This window comes from Lygodium microphyllum, chromosome 6 (genome assembly GCF_053477565.2).
Source record: "Lygodium microphyllum isolate KBCC chromosome 6, Lygodium_microphyllum_v1.1.10, whole genome shotgun sequence".
In the NCBI taxonomy this organism is placed as follows: Eukaryota; Viridiplantae; Streptophyta; class Polypodiopsida; order Schizaeales; family Lygodiaceae; genus Lygodium; species Lygodium microphyllum.
The window spans coordinates 131,153,299-131,172,398 of record NC_141140.1 but is presented as its reverse complement, the minus strand read 5'-3'; the positions used below and the strand labels follow the sequence as shown (position 1 = coordinate 131,172,398).

The following is a 19,100-nucleotide window of genomic DNA, read 5'->3' as shown; positions in this document are numbered from 1 at the left end:
AATTTACTGAAATTTTACTCATCTAAGTAAAATTTCTCAAAGTTGGACCCATAAAATTTGGGGCTTTTGCTGTATTGGCGAAATTTTGGTCAGCTGAGTTGTTTGACATTGGTGCACAATTGGACCCGATAAATTTGGGGCTTTTGCAAAATTTTGTGAAATTTTACTAAGTTTGCCCATTTTATGCTTTTGGGAACATGTATTTATGCAGTCAGGGTAGATTGGTCAGTGAAATTTTGGGGTTTTTACTGAAATCTGTGGAATTTGGCAAAGTTAATGCGTGAAATGCACTTTGGGAATATTTCTGAAGCAATCTTTTTGCCATAAGCAGAGTGATTTGAGCATTTTTATCTCCCGCTTGTGCGATTTTGGAGAAATTGCAGAGAATTCTTGGTGTTTTGGGGTATCACAAGTTGATACGAGCACATATGTATGTAGTACACATGTTGGGCAGCTCCCATTGAGTTGATGTATTGCTGATTATTCATGTTGCAGCAGTCTTAGTGATCATTTGCAGATTTGGGATTAGTGCAGATGTATTTTTGGTGATATTGCTGAAGTGGGAGTTATCTAGCAGTGATGTATGCATTTATTGTATGCTGAAATTGCAGTCATACTGCTGAAAGTCATTCATTCTACTGCTGTACATATACTTGGACCAAATCTTGCTATTATTTACTAAAAAATTGGGCTGAAATCAACTGAATATTCAGCTCATTTTTGTTGTCATAAATTGCAGCATTGAATTTCTGGTGTATTGCTAAAAAATGTCTGTAAATGCTTCTAGCAGCAGTGACACAAAATCCCTCTTTGAAATTAAGAGGTTTGATGGCACTGGCTTTGACTTATGGAAGGATAGGATGCAAGGCATTTTGTTTATCAAGGATTGTGAAGATGCTTTCTTGGAGACTAAGCCTGTAGCTATGACAGATGTGGATTGGGCTAGACTTAATAAGAAGGCCATTGCATACATTAAGATGGCAGTGTCTGATGATGTACTTACAGACATCAAGCGTCTTGATGTAGGCTATACTATATGGAAAAAGCTTAAGGACACTTATGAAAATACAACTCATGTGAATCAAGTGCATCTTATGTGTAAACTTGTGAACATGGAGTTGGATGAGTCTAAGCCAATATCTGAGCATTTGAGTACTTCCACAGGGGTTTTGAGTTAGTTGTAGGACTTTGGTTTGACAGCTTTTGATGATAAATTGAAAGCTACTTTCTTATTGATGACTTTACCTGACAGTTGGGAATCTTTGGTTGTGTCACTTAGCAACAACCCCGCTTTGACTTTGGATAGTGTTAGAGGTTCAATCCTCAATGAAGAAATTGGAAGAAAGTCTAGCGGTGAAAGTAGTGGCTCAGCTTACCTTATAAGAGGCAAGTTTGAAAAGAGAGATAATGCAGCCAGTAAAGGTAAAAGTAGAAGCAAAAGCAAGGGCAAACAACAGGATGTCATATGCTAGCAGTGTGGGCGTAAAGGGCATAAAAAGCATGATTGCCTGTACTTCAAGAAAGAGCAAGAAAGAAAGAAACAACAGGGTAAGAAAAAGAAAGATGATAATAAAGGTGATGACAGCTCTTCCTCAAAAGAAGTTGCAAAGGCAAATGTTGCATCTAGTGTGGTCATTGAAGAGCTTCTTGACATCGAAGAGATACTTGTTGTAGCCTCATCCAATGATGCAGATATTATGGCAGCAACAGGTGATATGCACATCACAAAAAAGGAGGTAATTGATGCCTTCCTTTCAGCTCATGATGGGCTGTCACAATCATGGATAGTGGACAATGGTGCTTCTTTTCATGTTACCCCCTCTTTGGAGTCATTTTCTGAATACATTGCAGGTTGCCTAGGCAAGGTTTACTTGGGTAATAACTATGCATGTGAGAGAGAGGGTGTTGGCACCATTTACTTGACTCTTGAAAATGGCCAAGAGCTGATTTTGCAGGATGTTAGATTTGTACCTGGCATAAAGAAGAGTCTACTATCAGTTGGGCAGCTTGATGCTAAAGGGTACTTTACTACATTTGGTGGTGGATCTTGGAAGGTCCATAAGGGTTCTATGCTAATTGTTAAAGGCAGCAAAAGGGGGACTTTATATTACTTGCATTGTAAACAGATAATGGGGGTGAGTATGTCTCAAAAGAATTTAACAAGTTTTGTGAGATGCATGGCATTAAGAGGGAGTTGACAACCCCTTATAATCCTGCATCAAATGGCATGGCTGAAAGATTTAACCGCACACTTTGTGAGAGAGTCAGATGCATGTTGTCCATAGCTAATCTCCTGCAGCAGTTTTGGGGAGAGACTCTTAAAACTGCAGTTCATGTATGCAATCGCTCTCCCAATCGTGCATTGGAAAATGGCATTCCTGAAGAGGTTTGGTCTGGCAAACCTATTTCATATGACCATTTGTGTGTCTTTGGCTGTGATGCCTTTGTGCATGTACCTGTAGAACAAAGGACCAAACTAGACATGAAATCCATCAAGGGCATCTTCATGGGATATGGAGATGAGGGAGAGATGGGTTATAGAGTTTGGCTTCCTCAGGCAAGAAGATAATACGCAGTCGAGATGTAGTATTTAATGAGGCAAAGTTGTTGAAAAATGCTACACATGGTGATCTTGATAAAAAGGTCAAATTTCAGCATGAACAGCCAGCCATTCAGCAGCCATTAGTTGAAAGCTCTGTTCCTTTTGATGATGAAAATGTGCAGTAACCTATTGTGCTACAGCCAAAAGACCATGGACAGCAAATAGATGCATAGGATGAAATAGGACAGCAAGAAGAACATGCTGAAAATGCTGAAAATTCTGTCCCTTTTGATGCTGAAAATGTGCAGCAAACCTATTGTGCTACAGCCAAAAGATCATGGACAGCAAGTAGATGCATAGGATGAAACAGGACAGCAAGAAGAACATGCTGAAAACAGATTACAGCAGCAAGAAAATGCTGAAAATCAGTCACTTGGTGATGGTGTGCACATTCCTCAGGATGTAGGCCCACTGCCTGATAATACAGATCATTGGGTAAGACAGTCTACACGTGTCAGAAGGCAGCCACAGAGGTTTCAGCTATCTTTGCATTTTGTTGATTGATGAGGGTGAGCCTCTGACATTTAAAGAGGCATAGTCATGTGAAAACAAGAGAAAGTGGGAGCTTGCTATGCAAGAAGAGATGAAGTATCTATATGCAAATAACACATGGGAGCTTGTACCTTTACCCAAGGATAGGAAAGCTATTCCTAATAAATGGGTTTACAAAGTGAAATGTATTGATGGGAAGCCCAAGTATAAGGCACGGTTGCTTGCTAAGGGCTATACACAAAAGGAAGGCATAGACTTCCAGGAGGTCTTTTCACCAGTGGTGAATATGACTACGCTCCGTGTTTTGTTTGCTCTCACTGCATCCTTGGATTTAGAGTTGGATCGAAGGATGTGAAGACTGCTTTTCTTCATGGTGACTTGGATGAAGAGTTGTACATGAAACAGCCAGAAGGATTTGCTATTCCAGGAAAAGAGCATTTGGTTTGTAAGTTGAAACGCAACTTATATGGGCTGAAACAAGCCCCTAGACAATGGTACAAAAAATTTGACACCTTTATGCTCAGCCATGGATTTAAATGTAGTCATGTAGATCACTGCTTATACACTAAAAAGGCTGATGATGGGAGCCTTATTGTGTTGGTTTTATATGTGGATGACATGCTGATTGCAGGACAACATAAGAGTACTTTGAATGCTCTTAAAAGGCAGCTGAGTTTAGCCTTCTCTATGAAAGATTTGGGGGCAGCTGAACACATTTTGGGCATACGCATTAAAAGAGACAGAGGGCAGCATTTGTTGTTTCTCTCACAGGACAAGTACATCAACAAAGTACTTGACAGGTTTAATATGGTTGATGCTAAGCCTCTTGGTGTGCCTTTACCGCCACATACAAAGCTTAGCAAAGCTGATTGCCTTAAGGATGATACAATTGCTAGTGCCATTAAGAATATACCTTATGCAACAGCTTTTGGATCTTTGATGTATGTCATCGTTGCAACTCGCCCTGACATTGCTCATGCAGTGGGAGTTGTTAGCAGATTTATGTCTAACCCTGGCAAGCCATATTGGGAAGCAATGAAATGTATCTTCAGATACTTGAAAGGTACACAAGAAAAGTGTATATGCTATGGAAAGGGTACACTAGAGTTGCAGGGATTTTGTGATTCAGACATGGCAAGAGATCTTGACACTAGGAAATCTACCAGTGAGTATGTTTTTACTTTGGCTGGTGGGGCTATCTCTTGGTGTTCAATATTGCAGAAAATTGTGGCACTGAGTATTACAGAGGCTGAATATATTTCAGCCACAGAAGCTTCTAAGGAAGCTATTTGGCTTGGCCGTCTGGTCAAGGATTTTGGTCTTTCTTCACGTACTCCAGTGCTTGGTTGTGATAGCCAGAGTGTAGTATGTCTGGCTAAGAATGCCATATTCCATGCACGTACCAAACACATAGATGTTCGGTATCACTTTATTTGACAAGTCTTGGATGATGGTCTTGTTACACTGACTAAGATTAAAACCCAAGATAACCCTGCAGATGTTCTCACTAAGTCTCTTGCAAGGGCTCAACACGAGCATTGCATTCGTTTAGTGGGAGTTGATTAGCTTAAAGGTACCACTTCGGGCCTTTAAATGGGAGGTTGTTGGGTGTAAAGTCCCTTCGTCTCCGTGTAAATAGACTTATGGATGTAAACACACCCTTAATGTACCCTAACATATAAATACATTCTTTTTATTCTTTGTGCACCATCATATCAATACACCTATTTTTCTACGTTCACTCTTTCTCTAACTTTGAGCTCATCTCTACTCTTCAGCTAACGCCTTGACCATGCATGCCATTGCACACTCTCACCCCCTTCAAGACTATTGGTGACTCATTGGAGGAGTGATTAGTGAGACTATTGGTGAGATTGGCCATCTCTTTGATCTTGGAGGGATTATGATATTTGGTACATCTGGTGATCCATATCCTTTATCTCCACCAGGCCTTGTGTTAGGTTTATATAACCTTTTTGAGTCGTATGAGCCGAAACCCTCTTCTGTTTCTCGTTTTGGTGTGTAGAATCTAGATGGTTTTAGTATGTTAACTTTAGTAGAGGAGGCTCTTGAAGGAGATTCCCTTCATCAGGTATATCTCTACCATTTGTTTCATTTGAGCAAGTAAATCACACTTCTGGACTCCCTCCCATCCCATCACTATCTTCTTCACATTTTGATCTCTACTCGCATCTTCATTTCAATATCTTGGATTACACTTCACTTCTGCTCAAAACACACTAGGGGTTGGATCTTCCATCTCTACTATTAGCACTTTTTCTTTCTCTATCCCACCATCTCCTATCCTCCATTCACTCCATCTCTTGATGCATCATTAGAGGAAATACCACCCTTTAACACTATATCTTCCACCTACTTCCACTTTACCACACATCCTTTCACTTTGGGACGGCTGTGATGGGAATCCACCTCACTATCCCTAGACACTCACAAACCCCCCACACGACCTTTCAGATACAAGGATATCCATCCTCTACTTATGGATTGTCGTCCCACATCCCTTGGGTCACTCATACGCAAGGATTTCCATCCTCTACTCCCTGTGTCCCTATCCCTCCACCATGGGCTCCTCGGGCGTCAAGTCACGTTCTTTTTGAACAAGTTGCCCAACAAATATTTTCATTTTATCCAGCACATTATCACACTATCTAGATTATCGATCTTCTACGAGTTTGAGTGTCAATTCTTGCGTTATGCACGGTTGCATGATCAAGTCCACAATAAGTCCTCCATACACATCCATTCAGAGGGGCGAGGGTTGGTTTTCTCTTCTTTGGAAGGAAAAACCACTAGTGGCAAGAACTCGCAAGATGTAAGGCAAACCAAAACAAGGATGACACTAGTTTTTCCAATGGAACCAAAGAAACATGAATTTTTTGGTAGTGAATTCCTAAGAAAAACAGGCTTTGCATACATTGTCAGAGGTTGGGCGATGTAGATGAGTATTCTATCAAGGCTTAAGGTCTTTCACCTACAAAACCACAATAGACTGTTGCGATTGCCTCTACTCTAACTGGTCGATCCAGTGAGGCTATATGTCTCACTGCTTCACCATTTACTCCATCTACCTCAATAGCTATTGGACATGTGGCACATGGACAGTCTGTATCCTTCACTATTCTTGAAGGCTTAGTCAATTGGTCTGCTAGTGGCTCACCTATTGCAGTTTACGTGTCCATTCCTAGGGCATCCACTGCACCTTCTAGGACCAATTCCCCACCTCGTCATACATGATGGTGGCCACATTCTTAGCCTTTCTCTTTTTAGACTTCCTCTGCATACTTACATACTCATTGCATTGCACTTAGCTTTGCTTTCTTTTATTTTCAGATTTGTCTTTTGGAGCAACTCACTACTCACCTCTGTGCTTGCAGATTTTTTGATCTCTTTTGCAGGTTTTGAATTTCAGTGTAGAGCTAACATGCATGCTTGCATTGGTCCTTCTTGAGCTAGAGGGAGGAGATGTGCACTGTTCCTTTCATGATTCCATCTATTTGGAGTTTTGCTCTTCTATTAGTATGGAGGCTTTCCCTCCCGTGGCAGATCGTGCAGTATCTCTCTTGATGCTATTATGGCAATTACTTCTATCCTTGCTCTTCTAGTAGGGATGCTTTATCATCTTTATCCACATGGTTCTCGGCACCACATGAAAATTGACATCCTTAGGCTCCTCTTTCTTTTTCAACATAGATATCTAGGTTGAGAGGGGGTTTCTACCCTTCTTGGTATTCTATAGGTTTCAACACTTATCTTTGATATTGACCTCCCCTCGGTTGTATCTTCCCCTATGCATTGCATGATTTCATCATCTTTGTACTAGGGCTCTTGGGCAAGTGAACAATTTCTCCATGAAGAAGGACATTGTACAAGTGACACTTGTTGCATGAGCATTCTTCAACATGTATCATACTATGCATCCCATTGTGCAAAGCACCACTGAACGGATCCTAAAATGTTTCCACTGGTGGATTACACCACCATTCTTTTTCACATGATACTCCACCTTTCCCTTGTCATCACTATTCTTGAGTGGTTGGATAAGCTTGTATTGTTTTGTGATGTGTTGGGTGTACCATCCCTACTTCCATCTTTTCGGTCACTGTTACTTAATCGGCTGCCACCCCCTAAAATTAACTTTTCACAAAAAAGAAAAAAAAGTTTAATGTGGTTCTATACGCTTTTTTAGGGCTTGGTAAGCCACTGGATGCACCCTTTGTCCGATGCCCTATCCTCTTTGTCAGGCTTGCTAGGTCATCGGACAGCCAATGAGTACCCTTTGTTTGATGCCTTGTTCTCTTTGGGGTGACTACTTGGACTCCCTTGGTAAGATAACCATCACCTCTGTAGCCTTGGTAGGCCACTGGGCAGCTGACGTGCATCCTTTGTTCGATGCCTTGGCTGCTTTGGGGTGCGACTCCTTGGGGTAAACATTACTGGCCTTTTCTTTAGACTCAGTTTTGGGCTTGAGAGAGGTTGTTGAGCTAAAACATGCTTTATAGCTGATTAGCATTTTTAAATAATCCCAAAACACACTTAATTAATGAAAAACACAAATTTGGTGCATGGTTCAAGAGAGTTTCAGTGGTCCTTCCAAGACCCTAATTTTTTGGGGGTGCAGCCTCATCTCTTCCGTGTAGGTTTCTCACCCTTGTGTGCATATCTCAGCCGTTAGTCTCCCATCACATGGTAGTCCAACCTTCGCGACTGCTGTCATCACCTCATTTGCTCCTCTACTACGGCTTTCTACCATTACGTTTTATTGTCGTGTTTTACTGTGGCATTCTATTGCGGCGTTCTACTACTGCGTTCTACTGCTACGTTTTGTTACTTTGCCCACATCATCAGGCATCATCCTCTGTAGTTGCCTTAGTCTCCTTATATTCTGGTGACCAACATTTGGTATTTCTCTCACTCTGTCACTCCGACTGGTGGTCACAACACTTGGGATGTCTCCAGTGGATGTCACTCTCCGACACTTCATTGCTCTGCCCTTGGGCATTCTATACATTCTTACATTCATTTACAACATTTATTCACTTCAGAGTTTCCTCTCTTTGTGCTTGTCTCTGTGTTTGAGTTTTTGCGTTTTGCATTTTGTGTTTTGCGTTTAGGGTTTGAGTTTTTTTATTGTCTTTGTCTCAGTCTTTGTGTTTCAGTCTTGGTCATACATGCTATGTTTCTTAAGTGCAAACCCTAGCATAAGTTTATAGAATGCAGTGATGGAAGTGTGGAAAACTGCTGTAACAGACTGCTGAACACAAGAGAGAATAGAAACACTGCAAAAGAAAAGAAAAGAAAAGAACATTGCACAAAGAACTCAGATTTAAAAAGATCCTCGGGAAATGGAATCCATATACCAAGATATGAGACACTACAGAACCAATGTGAGTCACCTGTTGTGAAGGCATTGGCACCTACTCCTCCCTCTCCACTAGAACCTGACAGATGATGAATGATGATTGTGGAGGAGGAGCCTGAAATAAATCGGCAAAAATAATGCCATAAATGACAGCAGGTCGGCCAGCACAAAATGCCCAAAATAGACATCATAAAATGCTAGATAAAATGCCTATAGAATCTAGGAAATATATTGATGCCCTAGCCCTCTAAATCACATGCATAGACTCAACCATGAACTGACATATCTGCTAACATTGCCTAGCTGATCGACGTCTTTCTTGCTTTTCACAGGCAGTTTATGCTCTGCTTGGCCTGATAAACCTGTGTTTTGCTGTTTGATGCTTGGAAATCCTGCCAAAGTTGTGGAGCTGCATTTTTCTGTTTTCAAGGTGCTGGTGGCTGCAGTTTTCCTGTTCATTGTGCTGGTTGCTCTGTTTTCTGGTGGACATCTGCTCTATGCAGTGAGAAATCTTCTGTTTCTATGGTGTGGACAGCCTTCCTTATGACCTGGAGTTACTGAGTTTGCTGGACGGCCACCTACTCATCTCAAGTATTCGCAGCACATAGAGGTATTTCTTTGTGAGTTCTCAGCATCATGGACTTCAAGCTTGATGCATCTTCTTCTTCCACCTCTATTTCTTGGCCTGCAATGGTGGCCATGAGGACAAAGCTTCATTTCAATTTGCTTGCAGCAGCCCTGTATTCTTTGCAGAAGGTCAAGGCTATTAGTTTTGCACATATCATGGGTTTAGATGCTCTTTAGTGGGGACTTTATTGTGCATTTAATTGGGTATTTCAGTGGGTGGCTGGATGGGATATCTATCTGTCAGAGTGCAGCGATGCAGAAGTGTGGGACCAAGACTGAGAGAGAGTGAACACAGAGAGAAGAGAGAGAGAGAGAGAGGAGATAGTGAAACACAAAAAGTCTGCAGTGTAGAATGCTGTATAGGAATGCAGAAATATACATGGGTGCAGAGAGAATATCTGCGTATGTTTTCGCCTTGAGGACCTCGATCTCCATCAGCCTGCGTGTTGTCAATCACCAGCAGGCTGTCTCTTCCAGATGCCAGATGTGTGTGTCCAAGTGCTGGACAGGACTGCCATAAATAGCAGAGGAAAAATACCACAAAAATGACCAGAAGCAGGTTGGCTGCAATTAATGCAGCCGACTGCATAAAATAGTCCAACTGCCGCTGTACCTGACCAACTGTGCTGATGTGGCAACTGTCCGACTGGTCTATCCGTACTGCACCTGCTGACGTGGCTCCTGCGACTGCTTACGTGGCACTTTGGCCGTACTGCTTTGCACACTGCTGTCCAGGGAATGATATCTCTAACACCCCCTCTCAGATCCTAGACAGGTTAGAAGCCTGAGGGATCTGGCATGTCTCCGAAGAAGAGCCTGGGGAAGTGCCTTCGTGAACAAATCTACAAGATTATCCTCCGTCTTGCAGTACTCCACATCAATGGTCCCACCTAGAAGCTTCTCACGAATGAAGTGATATTGGATCTCAATGTGCTTTGTTCGGGCATGGAATACAGGATTCCGTACCAAGGCAATGCAACTCTCATTGTCGCACTGCAGAAGAGTAGGACGAGTTTGGGGGCAGCCAAGCTCCTCCAACAATTTCCGAAGCCACACAGTCTCACATGTGGTAGAAGATGCGACTCAATACTCCGCCTCAGTAGAAGAAATGGCTAATGTGGGCTGTTTCTTACTACTCCAAGAGATAACACCTATACCCAGGGTAAAACAGTAGCCTGTAGTAGACTGCCGATGGTCCACATCGCCAGCCCAATCTGAGTCACTCCAACTTGCAAGAACAAGATTGGAAGCATCTGTACCTACTGGATAAGAAATCCCTAAGTCAGAGGTCCCCCCCAAATACCGAAGAATCCTCAGGGTAGCCTACCAATGCACATGTTTGGGTTCACTCATGAACCGCGCCAAAAGACCCGCAACAAAACAAAGATCAACACGAGTGTTGAGTAGCCAAATCAAGGATCCAATTAACTGATGGTAGCGGGAAGTATCTGTTAAGGGAGAATTTGAGTGTGAAGGGATATTCCAGTTCGGATCCATAGGAGTAGAAATGGTCCGACAAGTCTCCATCTCAAATGTCACCAAGAGCTCTTAAATGTATCTTTGCTGAGAGATGAAAATCCCCCTCTGAAACTGATAAATCTCGTGACCCAAGAAGAAATGAAGAAGCCCCAAATCTGTCATCTCGAACGTCTGATGTAAAGCTATCTTGGTTGCTTTGACCTTTTGTGTACGGTCACCTGTAAGAATTAAATCATCAACATACAATACAAACAACACACGACCAGCCTCGAAAGTGTGCAAATAAAGCTGCAGATCGGCCTTGGAGCGCTGATATCCCAACTTTGACCGAAGAAATGAGTTGATCTTCTCGTTTCATGCACACGGAGCCTGTTTGAGGCCATACAAGGCCTTTTTCAACATGTAAACTTTCCCATCCGAGGATCCAAAGCCAGGAGGTTGCTCTACATAGATCTCCTCTTGCAAGTCACCATTGAGAAAGGTGGACTTCATATCCAACTGATAGACATGCCATCTCCTATAGCTAGCTAAGGCAAGAACAGCTCGAATAGTTGCCATAGGAGTAGTAGGGGCAAAAGTATCATGGAAGTCAATGCCTGGGCGCTGAGCAAAACCTTTGGCAACAAGACGAGCCTTGTGCTTGTCCAAAGAACCATCGCTAAGGTACTTGGTCTTAAAGACCCACTTGACGCCAATCACCTTCTTGTGAGAGGGGCGAGGCATAAGGTACCAAGTGTCATTCCTCTCAATAGTCTCCAACTCGGTTTCCATAGCCTTCCACCAATGGTTAGACTGCAAAGTCTCCTTTATTGAAGTGGGCTCTTGATCTTGCATAACATGGGCCATCAAACAATAGTTAGAGCAAACAAGCTCCGTAGAATGTGTATGGTTCCTCCATGACCTCCACGGTCTATCCTGCTATTCCCACTCCTCAGGAACCCCCTCGATCCTTGAATCTCGAAGTGTGTCACGGGCCCAATGAGGAGGAGGCTGGATCTTGCCTTGTTGCTCTCCATCTGCTGAAGACTCAGGTACATCCATCGGTGGAAGCTCCACTGGGGTGGCCGGTGGAAGGGAAGACTCTGAATCAGAAGAAGAATTTTCATCAAGAGGCTCTGGCTCCAAAGGAACTGTCTTGGGAGCCCAACTCTTCCCTAGATCTCCAAGGACGGGGTTCTCCTCAAACCCCTTTGTGGTCGGAACTTCCACGAACCACACATCTTGGCTCTTGTAGATACCCCGCTTGATGGGATCAAATAGACGATAACCTTGGGACTGGGAGCTGTAGCCAATAAAAACCTGTCATTAGGAAGCTGCCTCGAACTTGTCACGTTGTGTCTTCAGGATGTACACATAGGCGTCACACCCAAAGATCCTAAAATAAGAGACATCATGCTTAGTCCCAAAGTAAGCCTCAAAAGGTGTCATCCTGTCAATGGCCGAAGTGGAAGATCGATTGAGGATGTGAACTGCGGTAGCCAGTGCCTCAGCCCATAGAAACTGAGATGTCTGTCGGTGCTCCATCATGGTGTGCGCCATCTCGATCACACTTCGGTTCTTCCACTCCAAAATGCCATTCTCTTGAGGAGTGTTGGTGTTAGCAAACTCTTGGTGAATGCCCCTATTTGTACTAAAACAAGCAAACTCATTAGACACAAATTCACCACCCTTGTGTAAGCGCAAAGTCTTCAGTCGCCAGTTAGATTGGTTCTCCTGAAAGAGAAGCCAATCTTTGAAGTGGGAGAAAGCCTTCAACTTCAACGTCAAGAAATAGGCCCTTGTCATCTTGATGTAGTCATCTACGATCAACATGAAGTACAAGCTTCCCTTCAGGGACTCCGTCCTCATCAGGCCACAAAGATTTGTGGATACAAGTTGCATAGGCGAAATAGATTGCTTCGAAACTTTGTTGGGAATCGCATCTCGATGTAGTTTCCTATGAATGCAGGAGACACATGGTTGTTGGCTCACCACTATGTTTGGCAAACCTCGGACAAACGATCCTCGTGACGCCTTTCGAAAGTACTCATAGTTCAGGTGGCCAAACCGAGCGTGCCATAGCTCGGACTTTGTCTGAGAGGTAAGAAGAAGAGAGGTAAGAGCTGTAGAAGACTTCAATTTGTAGATGCCGTTCTTCTCATATCCTGAAGAAAGAACCTTCCTTGATCCACTATCAAGAACCCGAACAGCATCATTGTCAAACTCCACCAAGAGGCCAAGAGAACAAATCTTATGGACCAAAAGCAAATGGTACCCCAAGCTTGGCACATGCAACACCTCGACAGTGTGGGTATTACCACGTCCATCTGGAATCAGCTACATCTCACCCTGCGCAGCAATAGACTCAGAAGAGCTGTCTCCAATGAGAATCTATCCATGCGAAGGTCACAAATGTGCAATACCAACGGGAGAGGGAGTCATGTGCTGTGAGGCACCACTGTCCACGATCCACCCTCCAGCCTGGGGAGCTGTCATCGCAGCATTCGAAGTCTTCGGTGTAGGGTCCTCAATGACCACTAAGTGTAGAAAAGCAGCTGATGAGGGTGCAGCCACCGCTCTAGAATCCTTCGGGTCCTTCTTGGTATCCTTCTTGTCTTTGTCGGGGCAATCCTTCTTCAAATGACTGGTCTTACCACAAATATGGCAAGTCGGTTTTTTCTCCTTATCCTTCTTGGATTTGTTGTCCTCCTTCTTTTGGTTCTTTCCCTTCTTCTGAGAGGCTTGACCAACCAAAGCCTTCGATTTGGAAGCATTTTGTCCCTTCAACTGTTCCTCTTGGTCCAAGACCACAGGAACCAGCTCTTCCCACCGAAGAGTCGACTTCCGCCCGGATGCAATAAGAGCAGAATAAAAAGTACCGAATCATGGCGGCAACTGGGACAAGAAAGTGATCGCCATGTCTTCGGAGGAAATAGGCTTTCCCGCATTTTGAACCTGCATCTGAAGCGACTGAAGCTTGTTGATGTGTTTCCGAAGCGAAGAAGACTTATTCACGGACAAGGTCCGCATTTGCACCTCCAAAGAGATCCTCTTCATCAGGGTCACCCGGTTATACACTTGGTCGAGCTCCATCCATATCTCTCTAGCCACTATCAAGTGCTTGATGTGAGCTATCACATCTGTAGTACAAGACAGAAAAAGAAAAGAACGAATCCTAGCATTTAGTTTGTACCAATGAGACTAGGCCTTGATCAACTCTGCACGAGTATTGGAAGAGAGTTTGGACTCATCTCTTATCGAGGGCCGATTAATCTCCTCCATCACAAGCTCCGCCAAATCATAAGACTCTAGAATGGCCAACATCATCACGCGCCAAATGCGGTAATTGTCACCATCAAGCTTCTGATCTGATGGAAGAGCCGGTAGGACAGGCACTTTCCTGTCCATGATCTCTTGGAACTCCTAGTCAGTCTCTATAGACATGTTAAAATCAGCCCCCCCTCTGACTGTGTAAACGCAGCTTGTTAGGGCTCTTTCCTCTGCTACCCAAAGCTTCTTTAGCCGCCGGAGGCGATGAAAAGGTAAAATCTGCAGTGGAAGGCCTAAAACACAGCCTTCCACCCATTCAAATAGCAACAGCCTGCAACAAATTCACCAATTGGACTCCTTCCCCACATGCCCACACTTGCTTCAGCCTTGTTCTGATGCGCAGCCCTTCCGCTCGCCCTCGAATGCTGAAAACACAGCCTTGTGTCGCACTGAAATCTCCTTTTCAGGTAGGTTCTTCAATCAGTCAGTCCAATTTCACCGCTCTGATACCATGTTAGAGTGCAGCGATGCGGAAGCGTGGGACCAAGACAGAGAGAGTGAACATAGAGAGGAGAGAGAGAGAGGAGACAGTGAAACACAGAAAATTTGCAGTGTAGAATGCTGTACAGGAATGCAGAAATATACACGGGTGCAGAGAGAATATCTGCGTATGTCCTTGAGGACCTCTATCTCCATCAGCCCGCGTGCTGTCAGTCACCAGCAGGCTGTCTCTGTCAGATGTCAGATGTGTGTGTCCAAGTGCTGGACAGGAGTGCTATAAATAGCAGAGGAAAAATACCACAAAATTAACCAGAAGCATAAAACAGTCCGACTGCTGCTGTACCTGACCAAACTGTGCTGATGTGGCAACTGTCTGACTGGTCTGTCTGTACTGCACCTGCTGACGTGGCTCCTGTGACTGCTGACATGGCACTGTGGCGGTACTGCTCTGCACACTGCTGTCCAGGGAATGATATCTCTAACACTATCAGTGTGGGTGGTTGCATTTTAGTGGCCAACCTGATTTCTTGTGGTTGCGTGTATGCTGGCCAAGCCGATCATCATTCTGACAGCACTCTTGCTTATTTATAGGCATTCCTACTGCTCTTTTGTCTTGTATCGCATCACACTTGCTTCCCTGGAGAGTTGGACTGGAGGCATTGCTGCTGGTCACCTGAGTGTTGGTTATCTTGGTGGTATTGTACTTTGTTCTCATGCTTTCTTTATGGATTGCATTACCTGTTCATGAGTTCTCTCCTCGTTCACTGTTCTCTTCTTTTCTTTGAGTGCACTGTTCATTATGTTGTGTTTCGTGCCTTGGTGTTTATTGCTTTTGCACTGTTTTTGTGGATATGTTGCAGCTTACTCTTATTAATGGGTATCGGTCTATTAAATGTGTGGCCTTTGTAATACCCAAAGAAGGCGTAAAGCTTAAATTGGATGTTCCTTTCAAATTTCGAGGTCGAAGTGTTTGTCCTGGTCTAAAAGCAGGTATATCCATTATATACAGTAACTAATGCAGTAAGTGCCAGCTGTAGTCTATATTGAAGGGTCTATTTATGTGCTCTTGTTCTTGTTTTTGCAGGAGGAACTTTGGTCGTATACAGGAAGTCTGTGCAATGCTATTGTCTTTTTGAAGAGATGCCTTCCTTCATAGAAGTGGATGTTAGCAAGCTCAAGATTGGTGATAGTATTCGCCTTGAACATCTTGATGTGGATTTACAATTTCAGGGCCAGGCCCGTAGCACTATATGCGAGATCATTTGGAGGGAAGCTTAGTGCTTGTCTGTATGTGCACTATATCCAGGCCTTGACTAACTTGGAAATGGTTGAAGATCTTTAGGCTATCTATGAATGAGGGAAGCAATGGACAGATGGCATCACACATGGTTCACACACATACAGTTTATATTTGTACATGTATGAGTATTATCCTCATTGTATGGTGAGAGTGTCACCTCTCTTGTGCGAGTGCTTAGTGACAGATTGAAGTTTGGGTGTCTCTCCTGTCTCTAGTTTCACATTGTATCAGAGCCTCATTTGAGCTCTATGATATGTGTAATGAGATGCACATTCAAAGTTAACGGTACAACTTGCTCTATGAGGAGTCCAAAAGATATGGAACCCAACATTAGACAAATTAAGAGATACTCCAATATTCATGGTATGATGTAAAACTGGTATTGCATTTTTGACTCAAATAATGTTGTTGTGGTTGGGTAGATTAGATTGGAGAAGCCCAATTGTGTTGCTGCTGCAGGAGGTGTTGGTGATTAAATGTTCAAGTGGACAAGCATCAGTGCTATCTAGGAAGTGCATACTGAAGCATGCATAATCAGAGCTTGGAAAGCAGCATTTGTGGAGAGAGGCCTCTTGGAGAAGCAAAACTAGGTGCAGAAGCAAAACTAGGCAGATATTCATAAATGGTGGGTAACATGCAGCTGAAAAGGGTTACAGTCTTAGTGCAGAGCTGCACGCACTGACATTAAATAGCTGAGGCTACTGGTCTTCATAGGAACTTGTCAAAAAGAAGTCAAAGCTTATTAATAACAGTACTTGACTTGCCCATACAGTAGCAACAGATCTGCAAAGCTCATCCCAGGGTCTGCAGTAAAGTTTCAAATGTAGGTTTTTTCTTTAACGGTTCTAGGTGTTTTAGATGGTTCTATGCCTTCTTCTACCACGTTTTAGCTTTGTACTTTGGACCTGTTACATAAAGGCCTACTTCACTATTCTTAGGATCTTTACATCTTGGTGATAATCTTTTCGATACACCAATTTGGAGAGCTGTTGCTTCTGCTATCCACCATGGCTAGGAAGGTGCACTCCCTGGCATGGGTACCTTGGGTAGCTTAGTATCATTCTCATGGTTAGCCATTTAAGGCCATTGTTGGTATGCTCTCAATTCATTCTAGTTCGTTTTCAGTTATTTCTCTATTTCGAAGTTGTCTCAGTTTTGCTATTGCTCCATTGAGCTGGTATTAAAGCTTTCATGTCAGGTCTTGAGATCTTGGTTTGGAAATCATTTAGAAGGTTGAAATTTCCAACAATCGATGCAGGTTTGCAATGTCGTTGAAGACCTTGCACAATGCCCAGTTTTAGTCTGTGCTCTAGACTGATCATGAAGAATACCAGGCCTTGGAGAAAAACCGTTTTGACATACCATCTGTATGAACCCTACAGAAGATTCCTGCACTAGTAAAACTTTCAACAATAGTGATCGTTTGCCTTTTGAAAGGTGGAAAGCACAAACAAACTACTTTTTATATGTCCAACCTATCAGTAATTTCTCTGCAGCATTACGTGGTGCTGTTATTCTTGAGATTTACCAAAAAAGAAAAGGAGGGTCTGCTGTGGGCACATGCCTAGTAATATTTGTTTGTGAGACATAATAAAGTAAATTCACATCGTTGGTCTTTGCAAATGAGTTGTGCTATACATTTGATTAAGAAAAGAGTCATCAAATACTGTGATACCTTATTCATTTTGATTTATGGTTTGTAACGCTCCTCATCAAATATTTCTTAAAGCAATAACATTTGGAAGGTGTAAGGCATTCTATAAGGTCGTTCATTTTGTTTTTTGCGACAAAATCTTGGAAATTTTCAAGGAAAACCTCTTCCTTTTGATAGAAATAGCAATTGTGGCTAATTGCAATTGATGATTTATACTATCCAACGAAGCATATGATTGTAAGGTGAACACCTTCCCATTTGTTTAGTTTTGGAGACAACACTATTTATAAACATGTAAAGAACTTTATTTTGACTATGTTTTAGACCAATTGTGCAAAGCAAGCGCTCCTAAGGTGAAAATTATTCTTCATTATTGATTCTCAAGGTAAAGTAATGGTTTAGGCAATCATACAAAAACAAGCGATACTAAGGTGAAATGTTTCTAGTATGGATTTGATCTTGATGTGAATAGTAGGTGTTGGGTGATGTGAAGCATTCTTATCATTCTACTAAAAATCAAAGAGAAGATTGGTTAATAATCATGTATTTAAAAAAAGTCATTGGAAAGAGAGGACATGGAGAGAAAAATAAAAAAAGAAAGCTATATTAATGCCTACAAAAGTCTAAATCAGCCAATGAGAACAAAATGTTACATCTTATAAGTCAGGGAAATCTTCAAGTTGCAAAATATATGTTATCTAATGCTATGACTAACTAAATGGAAAATAAATAACAAACAATACATGTTTGATGAGTACAAAATGATGTTTAGGTCAGACACAATGTGGAATTGCTTAGAAGGCACTCTCATCCCAATATATCTCTCATGGGTCTATCTAACATAGAGAAGTTGAAGCGGTGAGGTATGGCCCCTTGATGACAATTTAATATCCTTTGTGTCTACTATTGCTATGTCATATAAGGATATGTAAAGAGTGTTAAGAGATCAACCAAAACTTTTCCTTTTTAAAGTTCAATTGTTTTGTTTATAAGAAAAAATGAAAATCCCTTCTCTTCATTAGGAAAAATAATGAAGGATGTTATTACTAAGGCCTTGTGGAGTGAGGAAAAAAAGTTGGGTGAAAGAGTATGGTGTATTAACCTCTTTACAGTGGAATTTGATTGTTTATCATTCTTGTTTGAACGTAAAAAGGTTTTCTTTTAAGTGTGCATTTTAGCATTTTGGTCATTATCAAGTGAATTCCCTTTGCCCAATCACTAGCCTCCTAATTTATTGTCTAGAAAGAAGTGTATGGTTCCTTCTTGTATGATGCAAGTTAGAGCTAATGTGGAAATCAAGGTTTTGTATTTTTTGCTTAATTGGAGCACAAGACAAAAAAGTAAAGAGACAATGTTTGGATTCTTTCATTAAGCATCAGTTTTTAGATTTTGAGCTAGTGCTGAAGACTTTGGAAAATATCACTATTAGATGAGATGTATGTACATATAATTTTCAAGTAATGCAATCAAATATGAAAAAGGGCCAGGTACGTAATTATTTACTTTTAAGGCCATCTGTGGTGAATACTGTCATGCAAAGACTCAATGGTAAAGTGATGAAAGTTTTGGGTGAACCTTCTTGTATCAAGGCTAGCTTCAAAGGCAAGGGAAAAGAGGTTATTTTTAATGAATTTAACAACATTTATATCGACTTGTCTATCTTGTAATGTTTAATGATTAGATTCTATGTTTTGGCTTTAAAAGAGGTTTAAGGAGTAGCCAGGTTTGTGATTAAAATTGATGAAAGTGAGATTTTAAAGTGTAAAAATTAGAGATAGTATTTATTACCTTGATGAGTAGAGCACTTTCATCAAGT

At 42.1% G+C, this 19,100-nt stretch overlaps 1 protein-coding gene across 1 annotated transcript in view; it reads left to right on the top strand.

Moving 5' to 3' along the window:
* LOC148035138 (uncharacterized) overlaps positions 1-16,037 on the top strand; it is a 48,813-nt gene extending 32,776 nt beyond the window's left edge. Inside the window, exons 2-3 of the mRNA XM_087680109.1 lie at positions 15,191-15,320; positions 15,415-16,037. Of these exons, the coding sequence (XP_087536235.1) occupies positions 15,191-15,320; positions 15,415-15,608 (324 nt within the window). The 3' untranslated portion in view covers positions 15,609-16,037. The remainder of the gene's footprint in view (positions 1-15,190; positions 15,321-15,414) is intronic.
* Positions 16,038-19,100: the final 3,063 nt, after the last annotated feature.